Genomic DNA, 25969 nt, shown 5'->3' with positions numbered 1-25969 from the left:
CTCTACTGTCTTCATCTCTTTAATAACTGTCTCTAATGCGCTGGTTAAATTTGGGGCTATTTGTTTGGAGACAGGGTCTGCAAGTCTGACCTCAGACTTGACATCCGCTGCCTGAGGCTCCTCAGTGCTGGCATTACAGACATGTGCCATAATTAAGATCCAATCCCCCAGGGACGCTGAAGAGAAAAGTAAAGCGGTTTGCTCTTCCAGAGGACCTAGGTTTGGTTTTCAGTACCCACCCACATAGGGCAGCTCAGAACTGCCCCATAATTCCAGTTCTGGGGATATGATGCCCATTTCTGGCTCCACCAGTCACCTGCATGGGTGTATGGAGATGGGGTTCTTTCCTGCCTGGTCCCACAGGTGTTCAGGCCCAAATAAACACTCAGAGTCTTATAAACTATTTGGCTGATAGCTCAGGCTTCTTATTGGCTAGCTCTCTCTTAGATTAATAAAAATAGATTAATAAGTATTTCCACGTGGTTTTATCTTACCAGAGAATGCCTGGCGTACCCTGTCTTCCCAGTAGCTCTTCGAGGTCTCTCTGCATCCTCTCCCAGAATTCTCCTAGTTTTGTGGCCCCACCTATACTTCCATCTGGCCACTGGCCAGTCAGTGTTGTCTACATCAACCAATAAGAGAAGCATATCTACAGAAGGCCATCCCCCATCGGGTGTGCATTTCTAACTCAAGAGGCTCTTAGACAACCAAAATTTTCTTTATGTGCATACTAAGAAGAATTAGCCAAAATGGCTACATCTTTGAGCTTCATGTTTTAAGAAAGAAGTGACAAGTTTAATTAGTGTCCTAGCAGTTTTATATCAGTTATACATTTTGACACAGTTATAGTCATTTTGGAAGAAGGAACTTCAATTGAGAAAATGCCTCAACTGTATTGGCCTGTGGGCAAGCCTGTGGTGCATTTTCTTGATTGATGATAGATGGGGAGGGTATAGCCCATAGTGGGTAGGGCCATCTTTGGCCTGATGGTGCTGTAAGAAAGCAGGCTGAGCAAGCCATAGGGATCATGCCAGTAAGCAGCATCCTCCATGGCCTTTATATCAACTCAGCCTCCAGGTTACTGTCCTGCCTGAGTTCCTGTTCTGATTTCCTTCAATGATGAACAGCAATGTAGAAGTGTAAGCAAAGTAAACCCTTTCTCCTCCCAAGTTGCTTTTGGTTGTGGTGTTTGATCACAGCAGCAGAAACTCTACGGCAAATGGCCACAGCAGCATTGCTCAGCAGACAAAGGAGTTTAGTGAGATGCTAAGACATTCTCAAACCTGTTCTCGTCTCATCACAGAGCCTACCACTTAACATTAAGTCATAAATGGGTCTGTGTAAGGTGTACGGTTTTTCCGCCCGCCTCCTGGTCTTGACCCGCCGCCGCGCCAGCCCCAATAACGCACACCAAGACTCTGTATTTGATATAATCTGTTGGCCCATTACTAGTCTTATCGGCTAGCTCTGTCTTAATTATTAACCCATTTCTGCTGATCTATGTATTTCTCTTACCGGGGAGCCAGCCGGCATTCTGCTTTCTCCAGACTGTCCATCTTGACTCCTCCTCACTACTTCCTCTTTCCTCCTTGTCTCCTAGTCCCTCCTATCTTCTTTCCTATTGGCCAACAGTGCTTTATTCATTAACCAGTATGAGAAACATTTACAGAATGACCTCTCCCATCAAGTCTGCCATGTTTTCTTAGTTCTCTTTTATCTGTTAACCCATAGAGAAACTGTCCTATTCTAGATTTTTCTCATGGAGTAATATTCCAGAAAATTTTCTGCTTTGTGTTTATTTAAATTATAACAATATCTCCAGAGGTTTTATGCACATGGAGATGTTAGCTAGCATGATGGTGAGGAAGGCTGAAAGGTGTGGGTGGTCATGCTTTAATGCCTGTAATTGGACCACTCAGGAGACTGAAACATGAACTGGAGGTCAGCCTGAGCTACATAGTAGAGAATTCATCACAATAAAAAGGGAATAAAGTGGGGTTGTAGAGATAATCTGTGGTTAAGAGCATGGACTGCTCTTAGGATTTCTCTGTGTAGCTTTGAAGCCTATCCTGGCACTTGCTCTGTAGACCAGGCTGTCCTTGAACTCACAGACATCTGCCTGCCTCTTCCTCCTGAGTGCTGGGCTTAAAGGCCTGTGCCACAGCCCAGGCAAGGAAATATCCTTGCTTTTTCCTTTGCTGAACGAGTGGGGTTTTGTTTTTTTAAATCTACTCTTTTTCTTCAGGGCTATTGTTCTTTCAGAATCTCTATTTTAACTGGTAGGTCTCTGTAATCAGTTTCTTCCATGTAGCTAGTCTTGTCTATTTTATTTACTTTTTTAAATTATTTAATTTTTTTTGGTTTTGGAGACAGGTTTTCTCTGTGTAGCCCTGGCTGTCCTGAACTCACAGATACCAGCTTGCCTCTCTGCCTCTCAAGTGCTGGGATTAAGGTGTGTACGACCATGCCTGTCCGGGTTTATTTATTTTTATTTTATGTGTATGGGTGTTTTGTCTGTATGTATGTCAGAAAAGGGCATTAGGTCCCATGGAACTGGAGTCACAGACAATGTGAGCTGCTGTGTGGGTGCTGGGAACTGAGATTTTTCTGGAAGAGCAGCCAGTGCCCTTAAGCACTGAGACATTGATCCATCCCCATTATCTATTGAATTCAAACCAAAGTCCTTAAGTTACTTTGCCTTGTCTTCTCCCAGGAGCTGCATAAGTCATATTGTCATCTTAGTTTCCAATCTTGACTTTTCTGTTTCTTGGAAGCTCAGCTATTTCTGGAGGCATGTCTTGGGTATATTTTAGTCTGCATTAAGAGAGAACTTGTATCTTTTATACACTCCTATATCGCTTCAAGCATAATTCCATCCCTTTTCTCCCCAACTAAGTTCTATTTCTGTTTTCTAATTTTTTCATTCTTTTAAACTTAATTTAGGGTGCTGAAGAGATGGCTAAGTGATTAAGAGCAATTGCAGCTCTTGCAGAGGACCCAAGTTTGGTTCTTATATGGCACCCACATGCCAGCTCCCAACCCTCTATAGCTCTAACCCCAGGAGATCCAATGCCCTCTCTGTTCCTCAGTAAGGTCCTGCAAGTACATGATACACATAAACCACTGTGAACAAATAAATGAAAAGTATTTATATATTAAGTCTTTAGAGATAATGTCTCACTCTGTGGTCCTGGCTCTCACTCTGTAGTCCAGGCTAGCCTCAAACTCACAGACAAACCTGCCTCAACCTCCTGAGTATTCTGACTTTCACACGAATAAGTAAGTGTGGTCAAACTTCTTAAAAACCTTATGTTGTTCTCAAGGAGAAGAAAACTTTTTATAAATGTGCTAGAGAAACATAGTAGCTTTCTGTTTATCCTTTTTGCAAGAAGAGAAGGTGGATCTTTCCATTACTGACATTAAAAAATAAATAAAATTTTTTAAAGAACTCATGTTGGTCCTCACATTGCTCTTCCAAGTGGCTGGCCTGACCTTGCTGTCAAAGTGTACTTGACAGCTGTTTGACTGCATCTCTGTGTGCTTTGTGGGTTTTTTTTTTTTCTTTTTTCTCTTACAACATTTTAAAATTTATTATTTGATAATTTCAAACATATCTAGATCATACCCAGCCAGAATCGTTTTGCTTGTATGTATATCTGTGTTCTGTGTACATGTCTGGTGATGTTGGAGGCCAGAAAAGACCATTGGGTCCCCTGGAACAGGAGTTACAGACAGTCATGAGCTGCCACGTAGGTGCTGGGACTCGAACACCAATCCTCTCAGCAAACAGTCAATGTTCCTAACTACTGAGCCATCCTCTCCAGTCCCCCTTTTTTTTTTTTTTTTTTTTTTTTTTTTTTTTGGCTTTTTGAGACATGGTTTCTCCATGTAGCCCTGGCCTTGAACTCACGGAGAACACCTGCCTTGCCCCCTGAGTTCTGGGATTAGAAGTATGTATCACCATACCCAGACAAACAGGTCCCAGAAATCAGTTCTTCAGGCTTGATAGCAAACATCTTTACCCACTAAGCCATCTCATCAGCCTCTTCTCCTTTTTATAAGCCAGAGTCTAATTAGTGCTGCCAGCATCAGCAGCCATCAACTGCCAAGAGTCCCTCCATTATCCCCTCCTCATCCAAGCAGGATGTTGACTGGTTTAATCTTGTTGATAGCTGAGTGAAAAACAAGCTCATTGACTCTGGACTGACTGCTGGGGACCCTGCATAGGACTGAACGAGGCCCCCTGAATGTGGGTGGTAGTGGGAGGCTTGGGCAGTTAGTGGGGCCACTGGCAGTTGGCCCAACCCTAATGAATGAAGTGGGTTTTTGGAGCCCATTTCTTGATTCCCCTTGAGAGGCCTTACCCTCTCTGAGGAGCAGATGGGGGGTGAAGTGAGGGGAAGGTGGGGGAAACGGGAACTTGGATTAGTATGTAAAAAAATTAAAAACGAAAACAAGAAAACAGGCTTTTACCAGACTTACAGCACTAGGCATGAATAACCTCCGTGGAGCAGGCCTCACCCCATTCACAAAGTGGCTAGCTACCCCAAAATAGCCATGCTGTTATTACGCCAGCAGGCACATCTTGCTTGGCATGTGGTTTTTAACACACAGGATTGGAGCTGGAGAGATGGCTCCCAGTTAAGAGCACTGGCTGCTCTTCCAGAGGACCCAGCTTCAGTTCCTGTTAATGTTTTTGTTCTTTTAACTTTTTGAGAGGCCCACCACCCAGCTCCCAAATAATTCACACCAGAGGCTTATTCTTAGCTATGAGTGCCCTTCCACAGCTTGGCTTGTTTCTAGCTGGCTTTTCTTATCTTAAATTAATCCCTTAAATTAAATCCCTTTTTGGGTTGTATCTTTAAATTAATTAAATTAATCCCTCAGGGCTTTTATCTTCCTCACTTTTATATATCTTACTTTTCCTCTTTATCCAAGGCTGTCTGGGTGTCTGGGTGTCTGGGTGGCTGAGTGTCTGGGTGGCTGAGTGTCTGGGTAGCTGAGTGGCTGAGTGACTGAGTGTCTGGGTGTCTGGGTGGCTGAGTGGCTGAGTGGCTGAGTGGCTGAATGGCTGAGTGGCTGAATGTCTGGGTGGCTGAGTGTCTGGGTAGCTGAGTGGCTGAGTGACTGAGTGTCTGGGTGGCTGAGTGGCTGAGTGGCTGGGTGTCTGGGTGGCTGAGTGGCTGGGTGGCTGGGTGGCTGAGTGGCTGAGCGGCTGAGTGGCTGGGTGTCTGGGTGGCTGAGTGGCTGAGTGGCTGAGTGGCTGGCCCCTTACATCCCCCTCTCCTTGCTGCTGTTTCTCTGGTCTTCTATTTATTCTCTCTGCTGCCAGCCCCACCTATCTTTGCTCCTGCTTCACTATTGGCTGTTCAACTATTTATTAGAGCATCCGGTGTTTTAGATAGGTCAAGAATCACAGCTTCACAGAGTTAAATGCAGCATAAACAAAAGTCGCACACCTTAAAATAATTTTCTACAAGTTCCCAGCACCCACATGACAATTCACAACTGTAGCTTCCAGGAGATCTGAAGCCCTCTTCTAGTCTCCAAGATCACCAGGCATGCAGGTAGTGCACAGACATACATGCCAGCAAAACGCCCATACATATAAAAATTAAAAGAAAAAACCTAAGCCTGCACACGACTTCAGACCCAGCACTTGGGAGACAGAGGCAGGCAGATCTATAAGTTGGAGGGCTAGTATATATAGTGAGCTCCAGGCCAACCAAGGCTATACAGTGAGACCTTATCTCAAAAAAAAAAAAAAAAAAAAAAAAGAAAGAAAGAAAGAAAGAAAAGGCATACAGGGTCCACCCTAGATGAAGATCATTGATGACCTCTACCTTAGTTCCAGCGTTATTTTTCTGTGTCCTACAACCAGTAGGTTTTCAGAATAGGGTGTTACCATCTAGTGATGACAGCTGAGAGCAATGGCAATAGTCTGTGTCGAGTTGGGGCCTCTCTGACCAGTAACTCATATGGAGGGATCTCACATCTGATGCTGAATTTTTCATTTGCTAACTCATGTTTCTTGGAGAAGCATTTTTGTTTTTAAATCTTAAAGGATGCCAAAGCTGTCTTTTTTTTTTTTTTTTTAATCTTTACAGGTGTTTTGCTTGCACATGTCTTTGTACTATGTGTGCCTGATGCCACAGAGGCCAAAGGATGGATTTGGAGTTAGACAGTTGTGAGCTGCCATGTGGGTGCTAGGAACTGAACCTGGGTCCTCTGGGAAAGCTGAGTCATCTCTCCAGCCTCCCCCCTTTTTAATTAATTAATTAGTTAATTAATTAATTAATTAACTTTTAAGACAAGGTTTCAATATGTAGCCCTGGCTACCTGAAACTCCCATTGTAGACCAGGCTGGCCCCAAACTCAGATCCACTAAGCTCCTCATCCTAAATTCTGGGATTACAGGAGAGTGTCACCATGCCCAGTGAGACTGTGAGTTTTATTTTTGAAAAAAAAAAAAAAAATGTCATCGATTCTCAACCTTTTGTTTAAGATTGAGTGTAGAAAAAAAGAATTTGTTGTTGTTTAAGATAGGGTCTGTGTCGTCCTGGTTGGCTTGGAACTTTCTGTGTAGACGATGCTAGCTTCAAATGCAGATGTCTGCCTGCCTCTGCTTCAAGTGCTGAAATTAAAGTTCAAGTGCTTGCTTATCATGGTCAGCAACCAGATTTTTTTTTTTTTTTAATTTACGTGCTTTGGTATTTTACATGCATGGGGGTATCGGGTACCTTGGAATTCGAGTTACAGACAGTCGTGAGCTGTCATGTGGGTGCTGGGAATTGAACCCAGGTCCTCTGGAAGAGCATCTAGTGCTCTTAACCACTGAGCCATCTCTCCAGCCCAATCAGAAATATTTTTAACTCACTTACATTTTAAATCTTGATAAAAACTAACAGAAAGTAAGGGTGTTTTACTGATAATCTAAAAGAAATATTTAAATATTCCATCTACTGGGTCTTTCGACAGTTTGCATTTTCAGAGGTTTTTTTTTTTGTTTTGTTTTGTTTTTTTTTTTTTGTTTGTTTTGTTTTGTTTTTTTACCAGCAGGGCCTCCCTCTATTTCCCTGAAACTCACTATATATAAACTGGGCTGGTAAAGTCATTGGAGATCCCTGTCTCTGCCTCCTGAATAAAAGAATTAAAAGCTCATAGATACTAGTTTTTTGTTTTTTGTTATTTTTTTTTTTCAAGATAGGGTTTCCCTGTGTAGACTTGACTGTCCTGGAACTCACTTTGTAGACCAGGCTGAACTCAAACTCACAGAGATCCACTGCTTCTGCCTCCCTAGTGCTGGGATTAGAACTGTTTTTGTATGTGTGTGCATGTCACAGTATACATGTAGCAGAAAGAGGAAACTGGGCCTTAGTTCTCTGTTCACCATGTGCCTCACAGGAACTCATGCTGGTGATGGCAAGCACTTTTACCACCATCATGCTGGCCCTTGGCATACTTTTAAAAGCTTAGAATTTAAATATCTTTGGTACAGTTCAGCCTCTGTACATTATATACACATTATGTAGTCTTTTCTACATTGTGATCACAGTACTTTTACTCTGAAACAGAAATACAATCATCCTAGTCACCTGAATCTTTGAATGTTAAAGCAAATACATATTGAAAGTGCTAATCTTTTACTTGTTGACATGGCCATTCTCAAGACAGTAGGCAGGTAGTGTTTAAACCATGAATATTACTCACTGCCTGCTTTCTCTAGCGCACTGCTTCCTGTGGTAGACAGCCCTACTTCACCCTGGGCAACTCATGTGGCCCTTATTGTTATAATTGGACAGTGTCACCTTAGTTTTTCTTTTGAGACGGTCTCACTGTGTAACCTTGCTGGCCTGGAACTCCCTATGTAGACCAGGTTGGCCTGGAACTCTGAGATCCACCTATCTCTGCCTCTTTCAGTGCTGCAAAATCAGGTGCCACCAAGCCTGGCAAGTGTCACTATTTAGATATGCATAAATTGTACCTTGGTCCAGGATATCCTAATATATTTGCTCTCTGTACTAACTGTACCTTGGCACCAAATATATTTGCTCTCTAACTGGTTTCTCCTGCCTCTTCCTGATGGGTTGGGTACTGCATGTATAGACATCAAATTTAAAAAAAAAAAAAAAAAACTTTAAAAATAAAAAGATGTATGTATGTATGTATGTATGTATACATTCTAGCCGAGGCTGTCCTGGAACTTGCTCTGTAGACCAGATGATCTGCCTGGATTAAAGGCATGTGTCACCACCACTTGGCTAATTAAATTTTTTTTACATTTATTTTTATGTGTGTGGGTGTTCTGCCTCCATGTGTATCTGTACCATGTGTGTGCAGTGCCTATGATGGCCAGAAGTGGGCGTCAGATCCTTTAGAACTAGGTTACAGATGGTTCATTATTGCCACACAGGCACTGGGTCCTCTGAGGAGCAAGTACTCTCAGTTCTCTTTGGACTGTTGGGTGTGCTTTTGTAATGTAGAAACTCATAAAATATATGGCAGGTATGGAGATGTAATTTCCACACCTGAGAAGCAAAGACAGGGGAGTCACTGCTAGTTCAAGGTCTGTCTGGCCCACTTAGCTAAATAATGAGACCCTGCCTCAAATACTGTTACAAAAAAATACATATATGCTTATGGTTAAAAAAAAAAATGTTCTAAAAGGAATGGTGACAGGAATCTCTCCTTTCTATAAGGCTTTTCTTGAATACACTTTTATTTTTCAGATGTTACTTATTTGGTGGGGGTTGGGGCACACATGCCATGGTGCATATGTGGGGTTTAGACAGACATGCTTTGGTGCATATGTGGGGTTTAGACAGACATGCTTTGGTGCATATGAGGGGGGATAGACAGACATGCTTTGGTGCATATGAGGGGGGATAGACAGACATGCTTTGGTGCATATGTGTGTGGGGGGGTGGACAGACATGCCATGGTGCATATGTGTGTGGGGGGGTGGACAGACATGCCCTGGTGCATATGTAGGGGGTGGACAGACATGCCCTGGTGCATATGTGTGGGGGGGGTTGGACAGACATGCCCTGGTGCATATGTGGGGGGGTGGACAGACATGCCCTAGTGCATATGTAGGGGGTGGACAGACATGCCCTGGTGCATATGTGTGTGTGGGGGGTGGACAGACATGCCCTAGTGCATATGTAGGGGGTGGACAGACATGCCCTGGTGCATATGTGTGTGGGGGGTGGACAGACATGCCCTGGTGCATATGTGGGGGGGTGGACAGACATGCCCTGGTGCATATGTGTGGTGGGGTTGGACAGACATGCCATGCTGCATATGTAGGGGGTGGACAGACATGCCCTGGTGCATATGTGTGGGGGTGGACAGACATGCCCTGGTGCATATGTGTGGTGGGGTTGGACAGACATGCCCTAGTGCATATGTAGGGGGTGGACAGACATGCCCTGGTGCATATGTGTGTGGGGGGTGGACAGACATGCCCTGGTGCATATGTGGGGGGGAAGGTGGACACACATGCTGTGGTGCATATGTGGGAGGGCATGGGGCATACATGCTCTGGTGCCTGTGATGGAGTGGGGACACACATGCCATGGTGCATATGTAGAATCAGAAGACTTGTGAAGTCAGTTCCCTCACTCACCATGTGGGTGTTGATTGAACTCAGGTCATCAGGCTTCTCATCCCCCCTCCCTTGAGTATACACTTCCTTCTAATCCTCTTTCCGTCTCTGCAAGAGTTATGTGCACTCACTTGTAGTGGGATGTTCACTTTGTCTCCTGTGGCACTGACCACGCCCATTTGGGGTGGAGCCAGGGGCGGAAGTGACCTGGGGAACTAAGTCAGAGGAGGCACGGGGAGGGAGAATGCTCTCATGCTCTCTCATGCAAGCTGCATGGGGACAGGAGGACTTCCGGAGGCATTCTTGGAGCAGGAACCTGCTGGTGTTCACCTGTCTAAGTTGTGAGTTATTTCTCCCTGCATAAACATCTGTTCGGCCTAATTGTTTATCCTGATCCATATTAAATGGTGATATCGGGTGTCAGAAGTGGGATATAGGTAGATTAGCCTGTCTTCTTGTAAATTATTGAATAAGAGTGAGATAATAGTATTGTACAGCTTACATTTTTATATATTCTTATTTGTGGTAAACTATGTAAAATTAAGTTTATATTCCCTTCCCGGAAGAATTATATATTATATTTTGTTATATTGTGTGAAATCTTTCCACTTATGATGTTTTATGCATATTATTCTTACCATATTCTATGTATGTATACTTTTACTTATGTTCAAGACATTTTGTATATTGATACAATTTATGCACATTTATTCTTGCCATATTCTATGCATGTATACTTTTCTTGTATTCAAGACATTTGGTATATTGATACATTTGGGGATATTTATCTTGTTGCCCTTTATAGTTCTACCTCTTGTCTAGACATTTCTACTCTACCTCTATTTTAGGGATTTACATGTATATAGGTATGTACATAGTTATGTTGTTTAGGTATTAATCCCTGCTTTACTCAAGGAAGTTTTAATCAGTTTTTTTCTTAGCTAAATTCCTGAGTATTACAGATTATCTTCACCCATGTTTAATTATGAGATTAGTCAGACACAGGTGCTTAATCTTCAATCACTTCATAGACATGCAGAACATGGCATTTAAATGTTTTCATTTAAATGTTTTAATATTAGTACTTCGTTGACATGAGGCACTATTGCTCCTGACAGCACCGTGCACTTTCCCGAAAATATGTTGGACACTGTTGTTGCTCCTTTTGGAGTTCATCCTCGCTTTGGCTAATAGCCTCTTGGGTAAAGAAATTCCCCTACCTTAACCACTGATTTGGACATGTGGTCCTATGTGCTTGCAGGAGACAAACATAGAAGATTTCTGAACCTTGCCAAGTCAGGGTAAGACAGCCTTTCTACCTCCCTGCTGTTGTTGTGGTCTGTCAAGTACTCTTGGCCTTAGCCAAAACTGGCTGTACCAACATTGCTGTGAGACCTTGGGTGACTGTCCAGGTAGCCTGCTGTTTCTGTCCTCGATGCATCTTTTGGAAGTTGCCCATCCGCATTTCCTGTCTACCCTAGTATCATTATTTTCCTTCTCAGGTCTTGATGAGGTTGGAGATTAAACTATCACAACTATTATTCTCTCTTTCTAGTTAAATATATTAGGTACTAGACTTAATAAGTTTTCTAGCTTAGGACAACTCTATTGTAAACTCCATTATGCCTTCACCCTAGGACTAGATATGTAGGTCGTTTTGTTCTCGATTTTCCTTTTCTTAGAGCACACTTGTTATTCACTGTTTTGTATAGTTTTGTATAAAGCCTAAATCTTTTCTTTAGACTAAAGGGGGAATTGTAATGGGATATTCACTTTGTCTCCTTCTGTGGCACTGACCACGCCCATTTGGGGTGGAGCCAGGGGCGGAAGTGATCTAAATTGGAGGAGGCTCGGGAGAATGCTCTCATGCTCTCTCATGCAAGCTGCATGGGGACAGGAGGACTTCCGAAGGCATTCTTGGAGCAGGAACCTGCTGGTGTTCTCCTGTCTATGTTGTGAGTTATTTCTCCCTGCATAAACATCTGTTCGGCCTGATTGTTTATCCTGATCCTTATTAAACTGCAATACTCACTACTATCCTGATCCTTATTAAACTGCAATACTCACTACGCACTAAGCAGCAGAGTTCAAAATCTACCCTTCTATTGCTGGCCTCTTCATGTGAACTGCCTTACAACATGCTAGCCAACAATCCTTCCTTTGAGCTAGCCCTATTCCACATCTCTGTATTAGATCTATGCAATAAGGGCCTGATCCAGAGGTACATAAATGGTCCCATTCCTTAGAAGTAGGAATCAGCTAGAATTTTGTCACTTGCCCAGTGATCTTTTGTTCAAGGGATCTGCATAAATGCTAAGTCAGAGGCTGGAGGTATGTCTCAGAGACAGAACACATGTTTATTTATGATATACACAAGGCTCTGGTGTCCTTTCACCAAAGGTTAAGCAAACAAACAAATTCTGGGGCAGTTTTTCTCTAAGATGCTATAGCCTGATAATAACTGCTAAACCCAGTCTCTCTATTCATAGCTGATTACAACTAAAGCCCAGCAACCCAGGTGTGGTGGTTTGAAGGAGAATGACCCCTATTGACACATATATTTGAATACTTGATCCCCAATTAGTGGGACTGTTTGGAAGGTGTTGAGGGTGTGGCCTTGTCAAGGAGGTGTGTCACTGGGAGGGGCCTTTCCCAGTCAGCTCTCTGCCTTGTGCCTGTGCTCAGGTTTAAGCTCTCAGCTTCTCCAGCACCATGGATGTCTGCCTGTATGCTGCCATACTTCCCACCATGATGGCCATGGATTCACCCTCTGAGACCGTAAGCCCCAAATGAACTCTCTAGTGAGTTTCCTTGCTTATGGTGTCTTCACAGCAATAGAAAAGATACTGCCAGGCTTGGTGACGCAGTCATTGAATCCCAGCACTTGGGAGGCAGAGGCAGCAGGATCTCTTTTAGTTCTAATCTGTAGAGATTCAGGACAGCCGGGGCTACATAGAGACCCCCATCTCAAACAAACAACAACAAAAGTCAAGTAACTGAAATAACTAAGACACCAGGCTATGATTAGAAAATTGGAAGTCAAGGCTTCATCACTGTGATCCAAACATTCTCTTTTTTTGTTGTTTTTTCAACACAGGATTTCTCAGTGTAGCCCTGGCTATCCTGGAACTAACAGAGATCCACCTGCCTCTGCTTCCCAAGTGCTGGATTAAATGTGTGCGCCACCACACACAGCTCTTATGCTACACACACACACACACACACACACACACACACAAACCCCACTAAGACACAAGAACAAGAGAAACTATTTAATCTCTGTAATAAATGCACCCTCACATTCCTGTTTATCTGATAGCCTCCACAAATTGTCAAAATGACACTGGCTGGTAGGACCACAGAAACCACGGCACTTTAGCCCAGCAGGTTTGAAAGCCATTGTGGCCCCAGTCCTTGCCATGGATGATGTGCAGGGGAGGTCTTTCCATTGCATGCCTCAAGTCTCGCTGCTCAGGAAGGAAAGGCTGAGCTCTACAGGACTCCCGAGGTCTTCTGTTCTTCTGCAGCCTGGCGCCTGGCACTGCGCAGCTGGAAATAACGGTAGGCTCGGACGCTACAGAGGTAACCCCCATACACAGTGAGCAGCATCATGGAAGCAGAGAAGGTCTTGTAGCCAATGTCAGCTAGCTGCTTGGCAGTTGGCATGTCTTGTCCTACAAAAACAGATTTGAGTTGGTCTCCAGGAAAGGCCTCGTCTGTCTCCCTACTTAGAGCCATTCTTTATCATCTACTTCTTCACTTCGTTGACAAACCCTATGCTGGTGATCCCATGTGGAGCTCTCTGACCCAAAAGGTGAAGAATGCCTGCACATGAGGTACACGGAAGGCTGGGAGCAGGTGCATCTGAATGCATGAAAAAGTGATTAACCCACCCAGGCACCCAGACTGTGTGCTGGGAATCAAACCTGGGTCCTCTGGAAGAACAGCAAGCACTATTAACAGCCTCAGAACCATAATTTAATCAGACTACTTAATTGTGGTAGTCAAATTCTACCCTCACGTTAGGACCTGAAGATAACTCAAGGATGTGGAGAGGGGGGTGGATCTTCCTCCCAGTGTACTCATGCTAAATAAATCTCCCTTTTCTATTTTCCACTATTAATCTGGCTTTCACAATTGGTTTACTGAGACTTATTAGGGCTGGCAGGGCACAGGCTCTGACCTCAGGGGACAGTCAGTTAGGACCACTTGGTAAACAGTAGACTGTCTCTAGCTGGGTCAAGGGTTAAAGTCAAGTTGGTGCAGTGAACTAAGAGAGGGACTCTAGGCAACAGGTAGAAAACACAAAGCTCCAGCAGGCTTTAAGCCCCTCAAGACTGTGTCTAGCTAGCATTCTTCCAGGTCAGAGAAAAACAGATCACTAAAAGGATCACAGCTTCCACACCTCAAAGATAAGAATTAAAATTCTTAGAACTTAGATGGTGGGGTTAAGAGAATGGGAAGGTAACAAGATCAAGAAAATTCTAGGCGTCCAGGCTTTTTTGAGACAGTCTTGCTGGAATCATGGGTACCCCAGTTACCCCACATGCTGACATATTAGTTCCACCTTGTCGATAACAAACAAGGTCTGAGTGTGTTCTAGAATGGGATGTAGCTCAGTTGGTGGAGTACTTGTCTAGCATGCACAGAGCCAGAGGTTCAATCCCCAGCACCGCATTAAACGTGGAATCCCAGCACTGAGGATGTGGAGGCAGGAAGATCCTAAATTCAAGATCATCCTTAGCTACTTAATGAATCCCAGGTCAGTATGGGCTACAAGAGACCCTGTCCAAAAAAAAAAAAAAGGGGGGGGGGGTGGAGGTTGATACAAACAGAAGCAAATCCAGGATAGACTCAGAAAAACTGAAATTATGGGCGCAGGTACAAGGATCAACTTTGGAAATAAAAGAAACATTGGGGGCCGGTACAACGTTTTCACCTGATGGGCTTTTGTTTTCTTCCAAGGGCTTTTTTTTTTCTTCCAAAAGTTGTTAGGAAATGTAGGGATGTACTGCAGGTTACTGGAAGAATAATCATGATACATGCCATAGAGGTGCAATCTGCAAGGGTTATGTGACTCTACAATTTTCTGCCCTCTAACGTCAGAGAGTTCAAGACTCACGTTTCTGGAAAATCCAGAGCTCCACATGACAGGCCTCTCGCTCTAGTTCTGGGTTTGATCCGATGCTCAATGAATCAAACACACCCATAAAAACCTCAGCCCTAAAAAAAAATCACCCTAGCTGAGGTTCGGTCACTTAGACCTCTTAGGAGGTAACTGTGGAGTCTGGAGAAAACAGATCCTGACTAACGGAGCTGAAAAGGTATGCTATGGACCCCGTAGTCTGTCGGATAAGCACAAGGTGGCGAAGACCGCAGAGATTGTGAGATCGTGAGAAGCTGGCGGAAGGCTGTGGGGTTGGGCTGCATTTACAGGAACCGGCAGATTTACAAGAGGAAGGGCAGTCGGGCCACAGTCACGCCATGAAGGCAGTGGAGCGAAGGCAGTCAGGGTACCCGTCGGTCGCGGTCACCCTGCCCGGCAGAAGCGAGCGCAGCGAACGCGGGAGCCGCGCGCTCCCAAGGGCACAGGCCGAAGACTAGCGGAGGAGCCGGGGAGCAAGCGAGCAGGGCCGCCCAGTCCGCGACCTACCTGGATGCTGCAGCTCGGCCGCGTCAGAACGATCCCTACTCAGTCTGCACCTGTAGCCAGAGTCGCACCGCAGAAACCACGCAGCCACCTCAGTCTGTGGTGCGGTGCTCTGGCCGTGACCCCGGCACCCCTGTGGAAACCCGCTTACTAGGGCAGGAGCCGGCTCAGAACTTCCGGTTTCCGCCTGTCTCTTCTTAGCTTCGGACGCTCATACTAGTCTTCCTTTCCGGAAAGCCCAGTGAATTCTGGGGATTGTGGTTCTGCTCCAACAAGACCTTTATTTATTTATTTATTTATTTATTTATTTATTTATCTATCTATTCATCCATTTATTTATTTATTTATTTTTATTGGTGCCCCAAACTTGGAAAATAGGGAAATTTTTAGCTCAAAACCAGTTATGGTGCAGCGACGTAAACTGTAGCTAGGGTGATTCTCTCGGATTCCTCTAGCGAAGGACCGCAGGCCCCCTAGGGCTTGGAGCGGCCCTTTACTGGGTGATCCGGTTGTGGCCGACCTCAGGTAGGTACAGAACCTGCACTATGAGGCCACAGCATGAAAGGGTGCCTCGCTAGTGTTTCTGCCTTGTGCGAGACCTCCTCGTGTGCAGGCGGCATGAACTCGAAGAAGCGCGGGGGGGGGGGGGAGACTGGGTGACAGCTTGGGTGGAGGAGGGAATAGGAGGCACCCGCTCAAGCGGGGGCGACGCGAGAGAGGAGGGGGAGAGTGGATGTCATTGCTCGTTTGCTGATTGATGTCGGGGTGTGGCTGCTGCTATCCAAGAACGACACTTTTTTCACTTGTCTTACATTGAGTAAAACATGCATGCAGTGATACATGACCCCGCACCCTGCCACCTGCACCGCCGCAAAATCCCCGCCAACTCTTCCAATTTCTGGAAAAAAAAACCATACTTTATTGGGTGAAGAAGTGGCCTGACAGAAGGCCTCAGGTTCACTCTGACTGAGCAGAGTAAAAGTGTTGGAATCTGTGTCTGCATCCTAACCCAACCTCCTAGGAGGCAGCTCTGAATTCAGTCAATGCGTGGGAGGGTTCCGGCCCAGCCAGGATGGATGAAAGGGCTCCCCCTGTTCACCTTTCCCGACCTTCATTGGTAAGACCGAATTCTTAAAGGCTGGGAGCAGAGAGGAGCCTGGCACCTTAGTGGGTTAAACATAAAGCTGGCCAGGGCCACCAGCTGCCAGTTGCTGCCACACACGAAATGGAGACCCCTGCTGGAGGGAGAAAGCTCTCAACTCTCAGGGACTATTTATAGCTAGGGCTCCAGGCTGCTGATCTGTGACATTTTCCTGCTGCCCCAACCTTGGAAAAAGGCCAGGACTTCCCATCCCCCTTCTGTTCGTCCCTCAGCCCGAGGCAAGCTGTTCCCAATGGTCCCTCCCGTAGCTGTCCCAACTCCTGATGTGTGTGGTTAGTGCTTCACTGGGACCTCATTCCAAAGAGAGCTGGCATTGAACTCTTGAGAGTTCACTGTGGAAACCTACTGAACCATTGAGTTCCTACTTGGCCCCAAGCCTCCAGATACTGGCTAGCACTCCTGGCTGTCTGAAAACAGCTGAAAGAGGTATTGGGTTGGCCAAGAGGAAAGGGTAGAGTCAAGCATAAGGGATGCAGGAGCTCATGAGGCAAAGCCTAACCCTACTGTGTGTTCTGTTAGACAAGAAGGTGGTGATGATCCCAAAGAGAAGTGGCCTTGTGGGGAGGAGAGAGATGGGAGTGCGATGCCTTTTTAAAAGTGTCAGCTGGAGGAGTGGTTGGCCAGCCTGGAGCTACTGACTAGGGAGGGAGGAGGAGGGACAAATAAGAAGGTCAGAGGAGCCTGGGTGATCTGAGCCTGCTATGAAAAAGTGTAGCTCAGTCAGCAGATTAAGTTCCTGCTCCCCAAAGAGTGTGCTGGCGGCTGGGTGCAGGCAAGGAAAAGCCTGGAAAGGTCACACCGGGTGGGGAGGCGCTGGCAAAGCTCTAGGAACCAGGAAGTCATTGGGAAGCATGGCAAGCCCCCAGGGGCCAGAGATGCCAGTGTGGAGCAATTCTCGTGCCAGAGTAGCCTGGGGGGGAGGGGAACAAAATGAGCAGAGGCTTCTGAGGACGCAATTGTTGCTAGGAGAAGTGAGAAGGGAGTTGTTTGAGGCCTTTGTATTTTGCTAACAAACACTGAGATCACTGATGTGCGTGGGGCCTAGCAGAGGTCAGCCACTGGCATCTGTGTCAGCTCAGGTGTCCAGACCCTTCCCTTGGCAGCCTTTGCCTTTCTGTCATTTAATGGGGCTTGGGACAGATTCCCAGGGTGGTGAGGCAGCAACCTGCAGCCCTTGACCTGGCCCCTTCCTCCCCCCCACCCCACCCCTGGAGCAGACAGCACTGGAGCTTGATTCTAGACTTCCCAGAGGCCAGTGAGGAAGTGCAGATTTGCAGGCTCGGCAGCAATTCTGTATCTCCAGGTGTGTAGCTGAGCTCCATAGCCTCCCATCCTCAGTGTCCTTCAGTGAGGACCCTGCTGGCTGGGGAGTCCTGGAGAGCATTCCGATGACAGGCGTCACAGCTTCTGCTGGTCTCAGTTGGGGCAAAGGAGCTGCCTGTCCTGGCCCCTGGCCCCACTCACATGTGTTCTGGGTGGTTCTGCAGGCAGCAAATGAATTCACCCACTGGCTGGCCCTCGTAGCACACTTTGTACACAGCAGTGAACAAGGGAAACCTAGAGTGAGAAGGAGGCTCTGCTTAGTCCTCTCCTTTCAACCACCCTCTAACACCCGTACCCACCCTGTCCAGATGCAAGGGCTAACCACCACTTCCCTAGCCTCCAGCCTCAGGAGTTCAGACAGATGCCAGCTCCCAGCTGCCACCTGCAAAGAATCTGAATTCCTAGCCATAGGATTTGGGGTGCTGTCTGCCCTCATCCTTACCATACTGTGCTTGCTTATCTGAGTCCCAGGCTTAAGAGATTTCTGTTTCTGACTGAGTAACTCATTTAACTCTCTGGACCTCAGTGTCATTGGCTGTAAAATGGGTCCAGTATGATAAAGTAGCAAAGATGTAGTCATTTATATTTTATGTGGCCTATACTGTGCCAGTTCTTGTCATCCTCAAGTGTCTATTCCCTGTACTAAAGCCAAGAGCTGTTCTTCTGAACCTGTACCCACACCCTCTTCATCTGGGATTCCCTCTGTGATTCCTGGAAAGGAGCACTCTGAGGCAGAGCCCATCCTCTTCAGCACCCAGGACAGGCGTCAAGAGGTGGGGGGAGGGCAGGGGATGACAGAAATGGTCTAGGGCAAGGAGGAAAGGACAGAAAGGGGAGGCTGCACAGAAGGGTCCACACAGCTAGTGTACAGGTCATGACACAGAATGCTCTCCAAAAGGGTGAGCTGACTGAAGCCCAGTCTCCAAGCTCTCTCTGTCCATCCTACAGGTTGTGTGGGGTTCAAGAAGATGGGAAAGAGGGGTGGCAATCAGCTTCAGGCTCCCGCCCCAGGGGCTGTGGCAAACACTCACTTGTCCACAAGGCCCTTATGTTGGAGGATGCTGTGGAGCTCCCGGGCTGTTTGGGGCCCCTGCAGCTTCTGTCCATTCAGCATCTCTTTCTCCAGCTGCTCAATGGACTGTGAAGAAAATGACATGTGGATGGAAGTGGGCAAGGTTGCCCGAGCAGGAAGATCTGGTGGTCAGATGGGAATTGGGATCTTGTGGGGAGGGGTGTGGGAATGTTCAAAACAAGCACCTCTTCCCAGTGATTGAACCCAGGACCTCAAGCAGACTCTGTGTAGTAAGTGCTTGCTTTACCACTGAGCAGCATTCCAAGCCATGTCTGTTTTTGTTTGCTTGACTGCATAGCCTTGTGGGTATCATTCTCCTGCCTCAGCCTCCCAGGTGCCACCCTGCACAGCCACCTCCCTGCTGATCACACCCCACCCCCCACCCCCCGCCTTGACGCCTGCATGCCTACCTTTCCAGTGCGAGCGAAGGCCTCTGCCACCTTGCGGTTCCGCCCTCCATAGCAGGTAGTGATAAGATCAGCGACGCCACAGCTCTCCAGGAAGGTGGCAGAGGACACAGAGCCACTGCAGAAGAGCTTGGCAAAGGCTATCATCTCCATGAGCCCCAGGCGGATCACTGCTGCCTTGGTATTGTCACCAAAGCCAAGTCCATCACAGAAGCCAGCCCCAACGGCCACTATATTCTTTGAGGGACAGAGGTCACAGGTGAGAAAGTTTCCTCTCCAGTGACTCCCTTTGCTATCATATCAGCCATGACACACCTACTAAATGAAGTATGATGTGGCCTCCTAAACTGTGTCCTCAGCCTCTGATTTCCCATTGAAAGAAAACATGCCTTTTCCTCTCTCTCTCTCTCTCTCTCTCTCTCTCTCTCTCTCTCTCTCTCTCTCTCTCTCTCTGTGTGTGTGTGTGTGTGTGTGTGTGTATGAGTCTCTGTGTGTGTGTCTGTGTGCACATACTCTGATATATCTGGGTGTCTATGTGTGTAGAAGCCAAAGATTGACATTGTTTTCCTCAATCATTTTCCACCTTTATTATTATTATTTTGCCAGACAAGAGCACACCATGAACTTTAGCAGGCCAAGAACTCACTCTGTAGACCAGGATGGCCTCAAACTCACAGAGATCCACCTGCCTCTGCCTCCTGGGATTGAAGGGTGTGCTTCACCATGCCCAGACAGCCTTGTTTTTGAGACCTGAAGTTCACAGGTTGACTTGACTGGCTAACCAGCAGGCCCCAGCAACCTCCTACCTCTGCTTCTTCACTGTTGGAATTACAAGTGTACCACTGAACCTGGCTTTTAAACATAGGTTTGGGGGAATCAAACTTAGTCTTCATCCTTATATGATAAACGCTTTACCAACAGAACCATTGCCCCAGCCCTACATGCTTTTTCCTTTCCTTTCCTTTTTTATCAGGATGGCCTTGAACTCAGAAATCCACCTTCCTCTACCTCTGGAGTGCTGGCATTGAAGGAGTACACCACCACTGCCTGGCACCTTTTCTTAGTTTCTAGCTCTTATTTGACTTTGACATTTTCTGGGGAACCACTCTTTTTGTTTTGTTTTGTTTGTGCGTGCGTGCGTGCGTGCGTGCGTGCGTGTGTGTGTGTGTGTGTGTGTGTGCATGTGTATTGTGCGACAGGGTTTCTCTGTGTAGCCCTAGCTATCTTGGAACTCACTCTGTAGACCAGGCTGGACTCAAACTCACAGAGATCCTCCTTCCACTGCCTCCTGAGTGCTGAGATCAAAGGTGTTCACAACCACCACCAGCCTTGTTTTTTTTTTTTTTTTAAAAAATTTATTTATCTGTGTTTGCATTGGTGTTTTTGCTGGCAAGTATGTCTGTGTGAGGGTGTCAAATCTTGGAGTTGTAGAAAGTTGTGGGCTGCCATGTGGGTGCTGGAAATTGAACCCTGGTCCTCTGGAAGAGCAGTCAGCACTCTTAACCACTGAGCAATCTCTCCAGCCCCCTTTTCTTTTCTTTTTAGACAGTGTCTCACTATGGATCCCTGAATGTCCTCAAACTCGCAGATATTTGCCTGCCTTTCCCAAGTGCTGGGATTAAAGGTACATGCCACCACAGTTCTGGCCATCAACTTTTTGGGTACCCTGAAAATCTTGTCTCCCATTAACCTGGACATCTCTTCGACTTGGACCATCACATAGACCCAGGGCTGAGTATGTCTCAAAGTAGCGCTAAGGAGACTGGAAGAAGAACCCACGGCTGGATGGATAAGAATCAGTAGGCCCGGTTACCCTGGCCTTGCTGAAGGGTCTTCTGTGTGTGAGGGAAGATGTGATGTGGAAATGGAAATATTGACCAAGCCCAAGAGTTAAGCTGGGTCCTCTGTGGACTGCTCCCCACTTCAAAGCTGCCTCTGTACCCTCTCACCTTCAAGGCCCCACAGATCTCCACTGTGTCCACCTCTTGTACCACAGTGATGCGAAAGTTGGGTGTCTGCAACAACTCCTTCAGGAGCTGCCCCTGGGCAGAGTCCTTGCAGCCTAGAGTGGAGAAGGGTAAGGCTTTGAAGAACAACATTTTTTTTTTGAGACAGGGTTTCTCTGATTGCTTTGGAGCCTGTCCTGGAACTAGCTCTGTAGACCAGGCTAGCCTCGAACTCACAAAGAGTCACCTGCCTCTGCCTCCCAAGTGCTGGGACTAAAGGTGTGCACCACCAACCCCCGGTGAAGGACAACTTTTTATTTTTATCTTTAGGGTGGGTTCTTGCTGTGTTGCCCAGGCTGGCCTGGAACTCCTGGGCTCAAGCAATCCTCCTGCTTCAGTCTCATGAGTAGCCTGTACACACCACTGAACAAGTACTCAGCAAAGGGAAACTGGGCTGTCCCTCACACACCAGTTAGAGCAAGCCACACAGCCCCTTCCCTGGGGTGTCCCACCCTCTCCCCTAGTTCTGATGCTTTCTTCTTTCTCTGCCCTGTGGGATTAGCTAGGGGGCTTGGGAAGCAGGTAGAGCTCCATGGTGTGTGCAGGGCCTCTCACCAATGGTTGTTTCACAGAACTTCTCATCAGCCACCTCACTGGCAATGTTGGCCCCCATCAGCACGCTCATGGGGATGCCAAGGCGTTCCCCAATCACTTCAGAGATGAGCTTCAGCCCATTGGGGCCCTCGTCTACCCCCTAGGCAAAGGATGGGGCTCAGGCCAACTGTCCTTTACACCCAGCTGAGGGCTTCTCTCCCAAGAGTTGCCTCTTCCAAGCTCATTGTTTATCTGTGTCCCTCTCCAGTGGTCCTGCCCCAATACCACCCAGTCCAGACTTGCTATGAGGACAGTAGACAGCAGTGACCAACCAGCCTCATCAGACTCCCCACACACACTCTCAATCAACCTTCCTCTCCAAGGTAGTGTATTCCTCACATCCCCAAAGAACTCGCTAGACACCCCAACCCACTTCCAGCTCAAGGACTGCTCCAAACTAGCTGTCTCATCATCTCCTGAGCCAGCCCGCTCTCATCTTCCTCAGCTTTCATGCCTCCTAAACTGTTCTAGCACATTTGTCTCCATAACTGTGCAGTCTTCCTCAGGCAACCCAGCAATTGCCTCTTCTCTTTCTTCTCTCCTTCCTCCCTTCCTCCCTTTACTTGTGCTGGGGATTGAACCCAGGATTTCAGACATGCTAGGTAAATTCTTCACTACTAAGCCACACTCACAGCCCCAAATGCTTTCTTAGCTCTCTCCAAAGCCAGTCCTTCCCATCTCTGTATTCTTTCTGCACCCCAACCCCACAAAGGGGTCCTTGGTACCTTAATAAGAGATATGCCAATAGTATTGGCCTTCAAGTGGCCCTTGAGCTGGTCACAGATCTTGCCTATGAACTGATGGGGCACCACAAAAATGAGGATGTCGGCACCTGCTGCAGCCTGGACAACATCTGGGACAGCCACCTGTGGGGAAACCAGATGCTCATGTGCCTGGCAGACCTCTCCTAGTCCCTAGGGGACTCTATTCAGAATGTCTTCAAGCCAGAGTGGTGTTGTGGGAGGGGGGCATTTGAGATTGAACTGATCAGAACTTCTTGTATTCTGTCCCCAGCTGTCCTGCCTCTTTCACTACAGCTCCCCTGGGTACTTGGGGCCTCCTGGAGCACTCCTCACTACAGACACACTCTTGGCCCTTGGCTATGGGTCAGTGAAGGCTGCCAAAAGCAGCCTAGGCTTGGCAGGAGGAAGAGGCCAAGTCAGATTTCATCACTGCTTCTTAGGGGCCCTAACTTGGCAGGGAGAACCCAGATCTTTCTGCCTATTCCCTGCTCCCCTTCTTCTAAGCAAGGAGAGTACCATATGGATTTGACCAAAGACCAAAAGTCCAATGATCAGCCTTCAAATCTGCTAATAACCAGTGAATGAGTAACAAGAGTAGAGTTCAGAGCAGGCATGAGAGACTGGACACAAGTCTAGGAGCCTGAGAACCAGCCTTTGGTTGCCACGGAGACCAACTTCTCCCTGTCCCCTCCTTTTCCCAGCTAAGCATCTATAAGGGGTGGTACATTCAGATTCCAAAAAGAGCCCAAAGGAGCAATTTAGGGACTGAACGCCTGAGGGTACTACAGGTCTGGAGCATCCCACCTGAGACACTCCCCCAGGCCTGCTGGCACCTAAGTAGCCTCCTCTAAGGAGACACCTCAGCGTCAGATTCGAGTGTTAACTATTGCACACCCCTCACAGTGAGTTGGGACTCACCACATTGGGGGGCAGCTTATGCCCTGGCAGATATTTAACATTCTCGTGCTGCGTGTTGATGATCTCAGTTAGCTTTCTGCCCCCGATATCTTCCTCAAACACCCACATGGTCACCCGTGGGTCAAAGTGTGCCAGCCGAGCTGCATTGCTACCCACGATCTTGGCAATGGCTGAGCCCCTGTTGGGAGGGGAAACACAGAAAAGTAGAGAGGGGGGAAGGGAGGACACAGCCTCCTGGGTAGGACCTTAAAAAGCTTGTTGGATTTTTACGTCCTATCTCTCATGTCACCACCACCACCCTACCTCCCCCCCTCCCCCATCTCCTACGAAAAACGTGCCTGCCGGGACTGGCAATAGAGAGGAGGTTCAATCTACCCTAATATTTGTTTTTGGGGAGGTGGGCCAACTTTCTGACCCCACCCCAAACCGTAGCAGCTTTTCAGGCAGGGAAGGGAACAGAGCACTCTGCTCACCTTTTGCTTATGGCGAACAGGTGCGGCTGCCCAGGCAGGCACAGCGAGGGAAGGCTGGGCACAGTGTGTCCTGTGCGCAGAAGGCACTGGAGATAGCCCCAGGAGTCCAGCAGGCTCCGGGGCAGGGGCATTTCCTACTCTCTGCCTGCTTCCCGCCACCCAGACGCCCTTTGGGGAGCCCCTCTGCCCTTGGCAGGCCTGCCCTTCACCCATGCCCTTCACAGAACTGCTTACCAGTTCCCGGAGCCGACAATGCAGACTTTCCTGCCAGCCATGGTGTCGCTTCTAGCTTCTCTGCCCTAGCGGGTGTGGGTTCTGAGTATTTAACTCCACCACACGTGGGTGCAGCCAAGCCCCGCCTCTGAGGTGGCCCAGAGGCTGGCGCCTAGGCATAGGGAGTCTGGCCCAGAGAAAGGCGAGTAAAGGGTAGAGACAGGTGGGGAACAGGAATGGGGCAGAGGCCAGACCAGCTTTTCCTCTCGAGTTTGCAGCGGATAGTGCTGGCCAGTTTGTTCTCTTGGCCTCGGCTTTAGTTTCCCACCTACTCATCTTGAGGCTGGCCAAGAACCAGTTCCCCGCTATTCCCTCGGTCCCCAACACTGAAATAAATTGCAACTAGCAGGGGTTGGGCATAGTGGTGCATGTCTTTAATCCCAGTGTTTGGGAGGCAGAGTTCAAGTTCAACCTGGTCTACAAAGTGAGATCCTGTCTCAAAAAAAGAAAGGAAGGAAAAAGAAAAAAAAAAAAGGAAGAAAGGAACTAGCATTAGTGACAAGTGGGGGGATGTTTTCAAAGGCAGGCTCTTCATTGCACGCTAGCACACACCTCCCCCGCATCCTCAGCTGCTCCAACTTTGTTCTCACACATTCATTCTTATGGTGGTAACCCCCCCCCCAGGCTCTGGGTAATGGGGTCAAGAAATGTGAGCCCACTTCTAGGGGGAATACCACTACAAGGTAAGAGACTGCTTTGAGGTATCCTCAGACCAAGGATAAGATATCCCAGGAGAAGTTGGGAGTGTTTGGGAGACAGAGGCATGTGGATTTATGTGAATTCAAGGCCAGCCTGGTCTATATAGTTCCATGACAGCCAGGGCTACACAAAGAAACCCTGTCTTGAAAAACCAAAAAGAACAAGGTCATCTTAGTTCATATCAGAAACTCCCAATGAGTCCCTTCACCTCAGATACTTCCCATTTGAAGGTCTATAAAGGGAAGGCAAGGAAGGTCAAAGGTAGGCCTCTGTTGCCACGTAGCCCACAATTCTTTCAGGCTTCAGGAAGGGCAGAGAGGTGGTGGCCAGCACATGCACTGTCCCAGAGAAGTTTGCTGATGCCTTCACTTTCCTCTCTCTCTGGTTCTGCCTATCCCACTGGGACCCTTAAACTAAATAGCTGGTTTACAGAGACCAGAAAGGTGAAGAGAAGTCAGGCTTAGAGCAGCGCTGTCTAACACTCAGGGGGGGCTGCGTCTCTTGGAGTTCTGTGGTCTCTGATGCCCACGGGTGACTCTGGGGGTGGGGTGTCAGCCCACATCCAGCAGTTTGGGCTCTGTGACATCCATGGCCATCTGTTTGACTAAGGGGAGGAGCTTGGGTTTCCAAGCCACTCTGGAAAGCAGGGCAGGCTCCTCACCCTCCAGTGCTGCACCTTGACCCACAGGGCAAACACCACTGTATGTTCATGCTCAGACCTCCTGGCTTGGCAAACCAGTAAGCACTCATGTTGCTATCCCCCAGGCTGCCACTGGCCAGTAACAGTAATCAGCACTAGGTTAGAGGGGAGATTTGGTGTAACCAGTGGTAAGAATAAGTGGGTAGGAGGTCAAGACTGGAAGCATGTCTTTTCTCAGCCCGGAGATTCCACAGAAAAAGCCCACCATATTATCAGAGCCAGGCAGCCCCTATAATGAGAACAAACATGAATCAGTTGCTTTTCATCTAACTTTCCTCTAATGCAGAACTAGCCTCCCACAGACCACTCCTTTATCACCCTGGCACTGAGATGAAGGCACCA

General features: G+C 47.4%; 1 protein-coding gene across 1 annotated transcript; it reads right to left on the bottom strand.

Moving 5' to 3' along the window:
• Positions 1-17807: 17807 nt before the first annotated feature.
• Gpd1 (glycerol-3-phosphate dehydrogenase 1) lies at positions 17808-24334 on the bottom strand. Its single transcript, XM_051189890.1, has 8 exons — positions 24190-24334; positions 23483-23660; positions 22547-22687; positions 21783-21921; positions 21171-21283; positions 19225-19458; positions 18774-18880; positions 17808-17976 (listed from the first exon to the last, which is right to left on the bottom strand). The coding sequence occupies exons 1-8, from the start codon at positions 24228-24230 to the stop codon at positions 17880-17882; spliced, it is 1050 nt and encodes a 349-aa protein (XP_051045847.1). The 5' UTR covers positions 24231-24334; the 3' UTR covers positions 17808-17879.
• Positions 24335-25969: the final 1635 nt, after the last annotated feature.

The sequence above is a fragment of the Phodopus roborovskii genome, unplaced genomic scaffold, assembly GCF_943737965.1.
Source record: "Phodopus roborovskii unplaced genomic scaffold, PHOROB, whole genome shotgun sequence".
Classification (NCBI taxonomy): domain Eukaryota; kingdom Metazoa; phylum Chordata; class Mammalia; order Rodentia; family Cricetidae; genus Phodopus; species Phodopus roborovskii.
Note: the sequence above shows the minus strand (reverse complement) of the source record. Positions and strands in the feature narration are given on the sequence as shown.

Coding starts and splice junctions, on each gene's coding strand:
- Gpd1 (XM_051189890.1), bottom strand. CDS start 24,230: ATGGCTGGCAGGAAAGTCTGCATTGTCGGCTCCGGGAACTG. Junction 21,284..21,782: donor GTTCTGTGAAACAACCATTG/GTGAGAGGCCCT, acceptor TCTCCACTCTAG/GCTGCAAGGACTCTGCCCAG. Junction 18,881..19,224: donor CCTTCGCTCGCACTGGAAAG/GTAGGCATGCAG, acceptor TTTTCTTCACAG/TCCATTGAGCAGCTGGAGAA.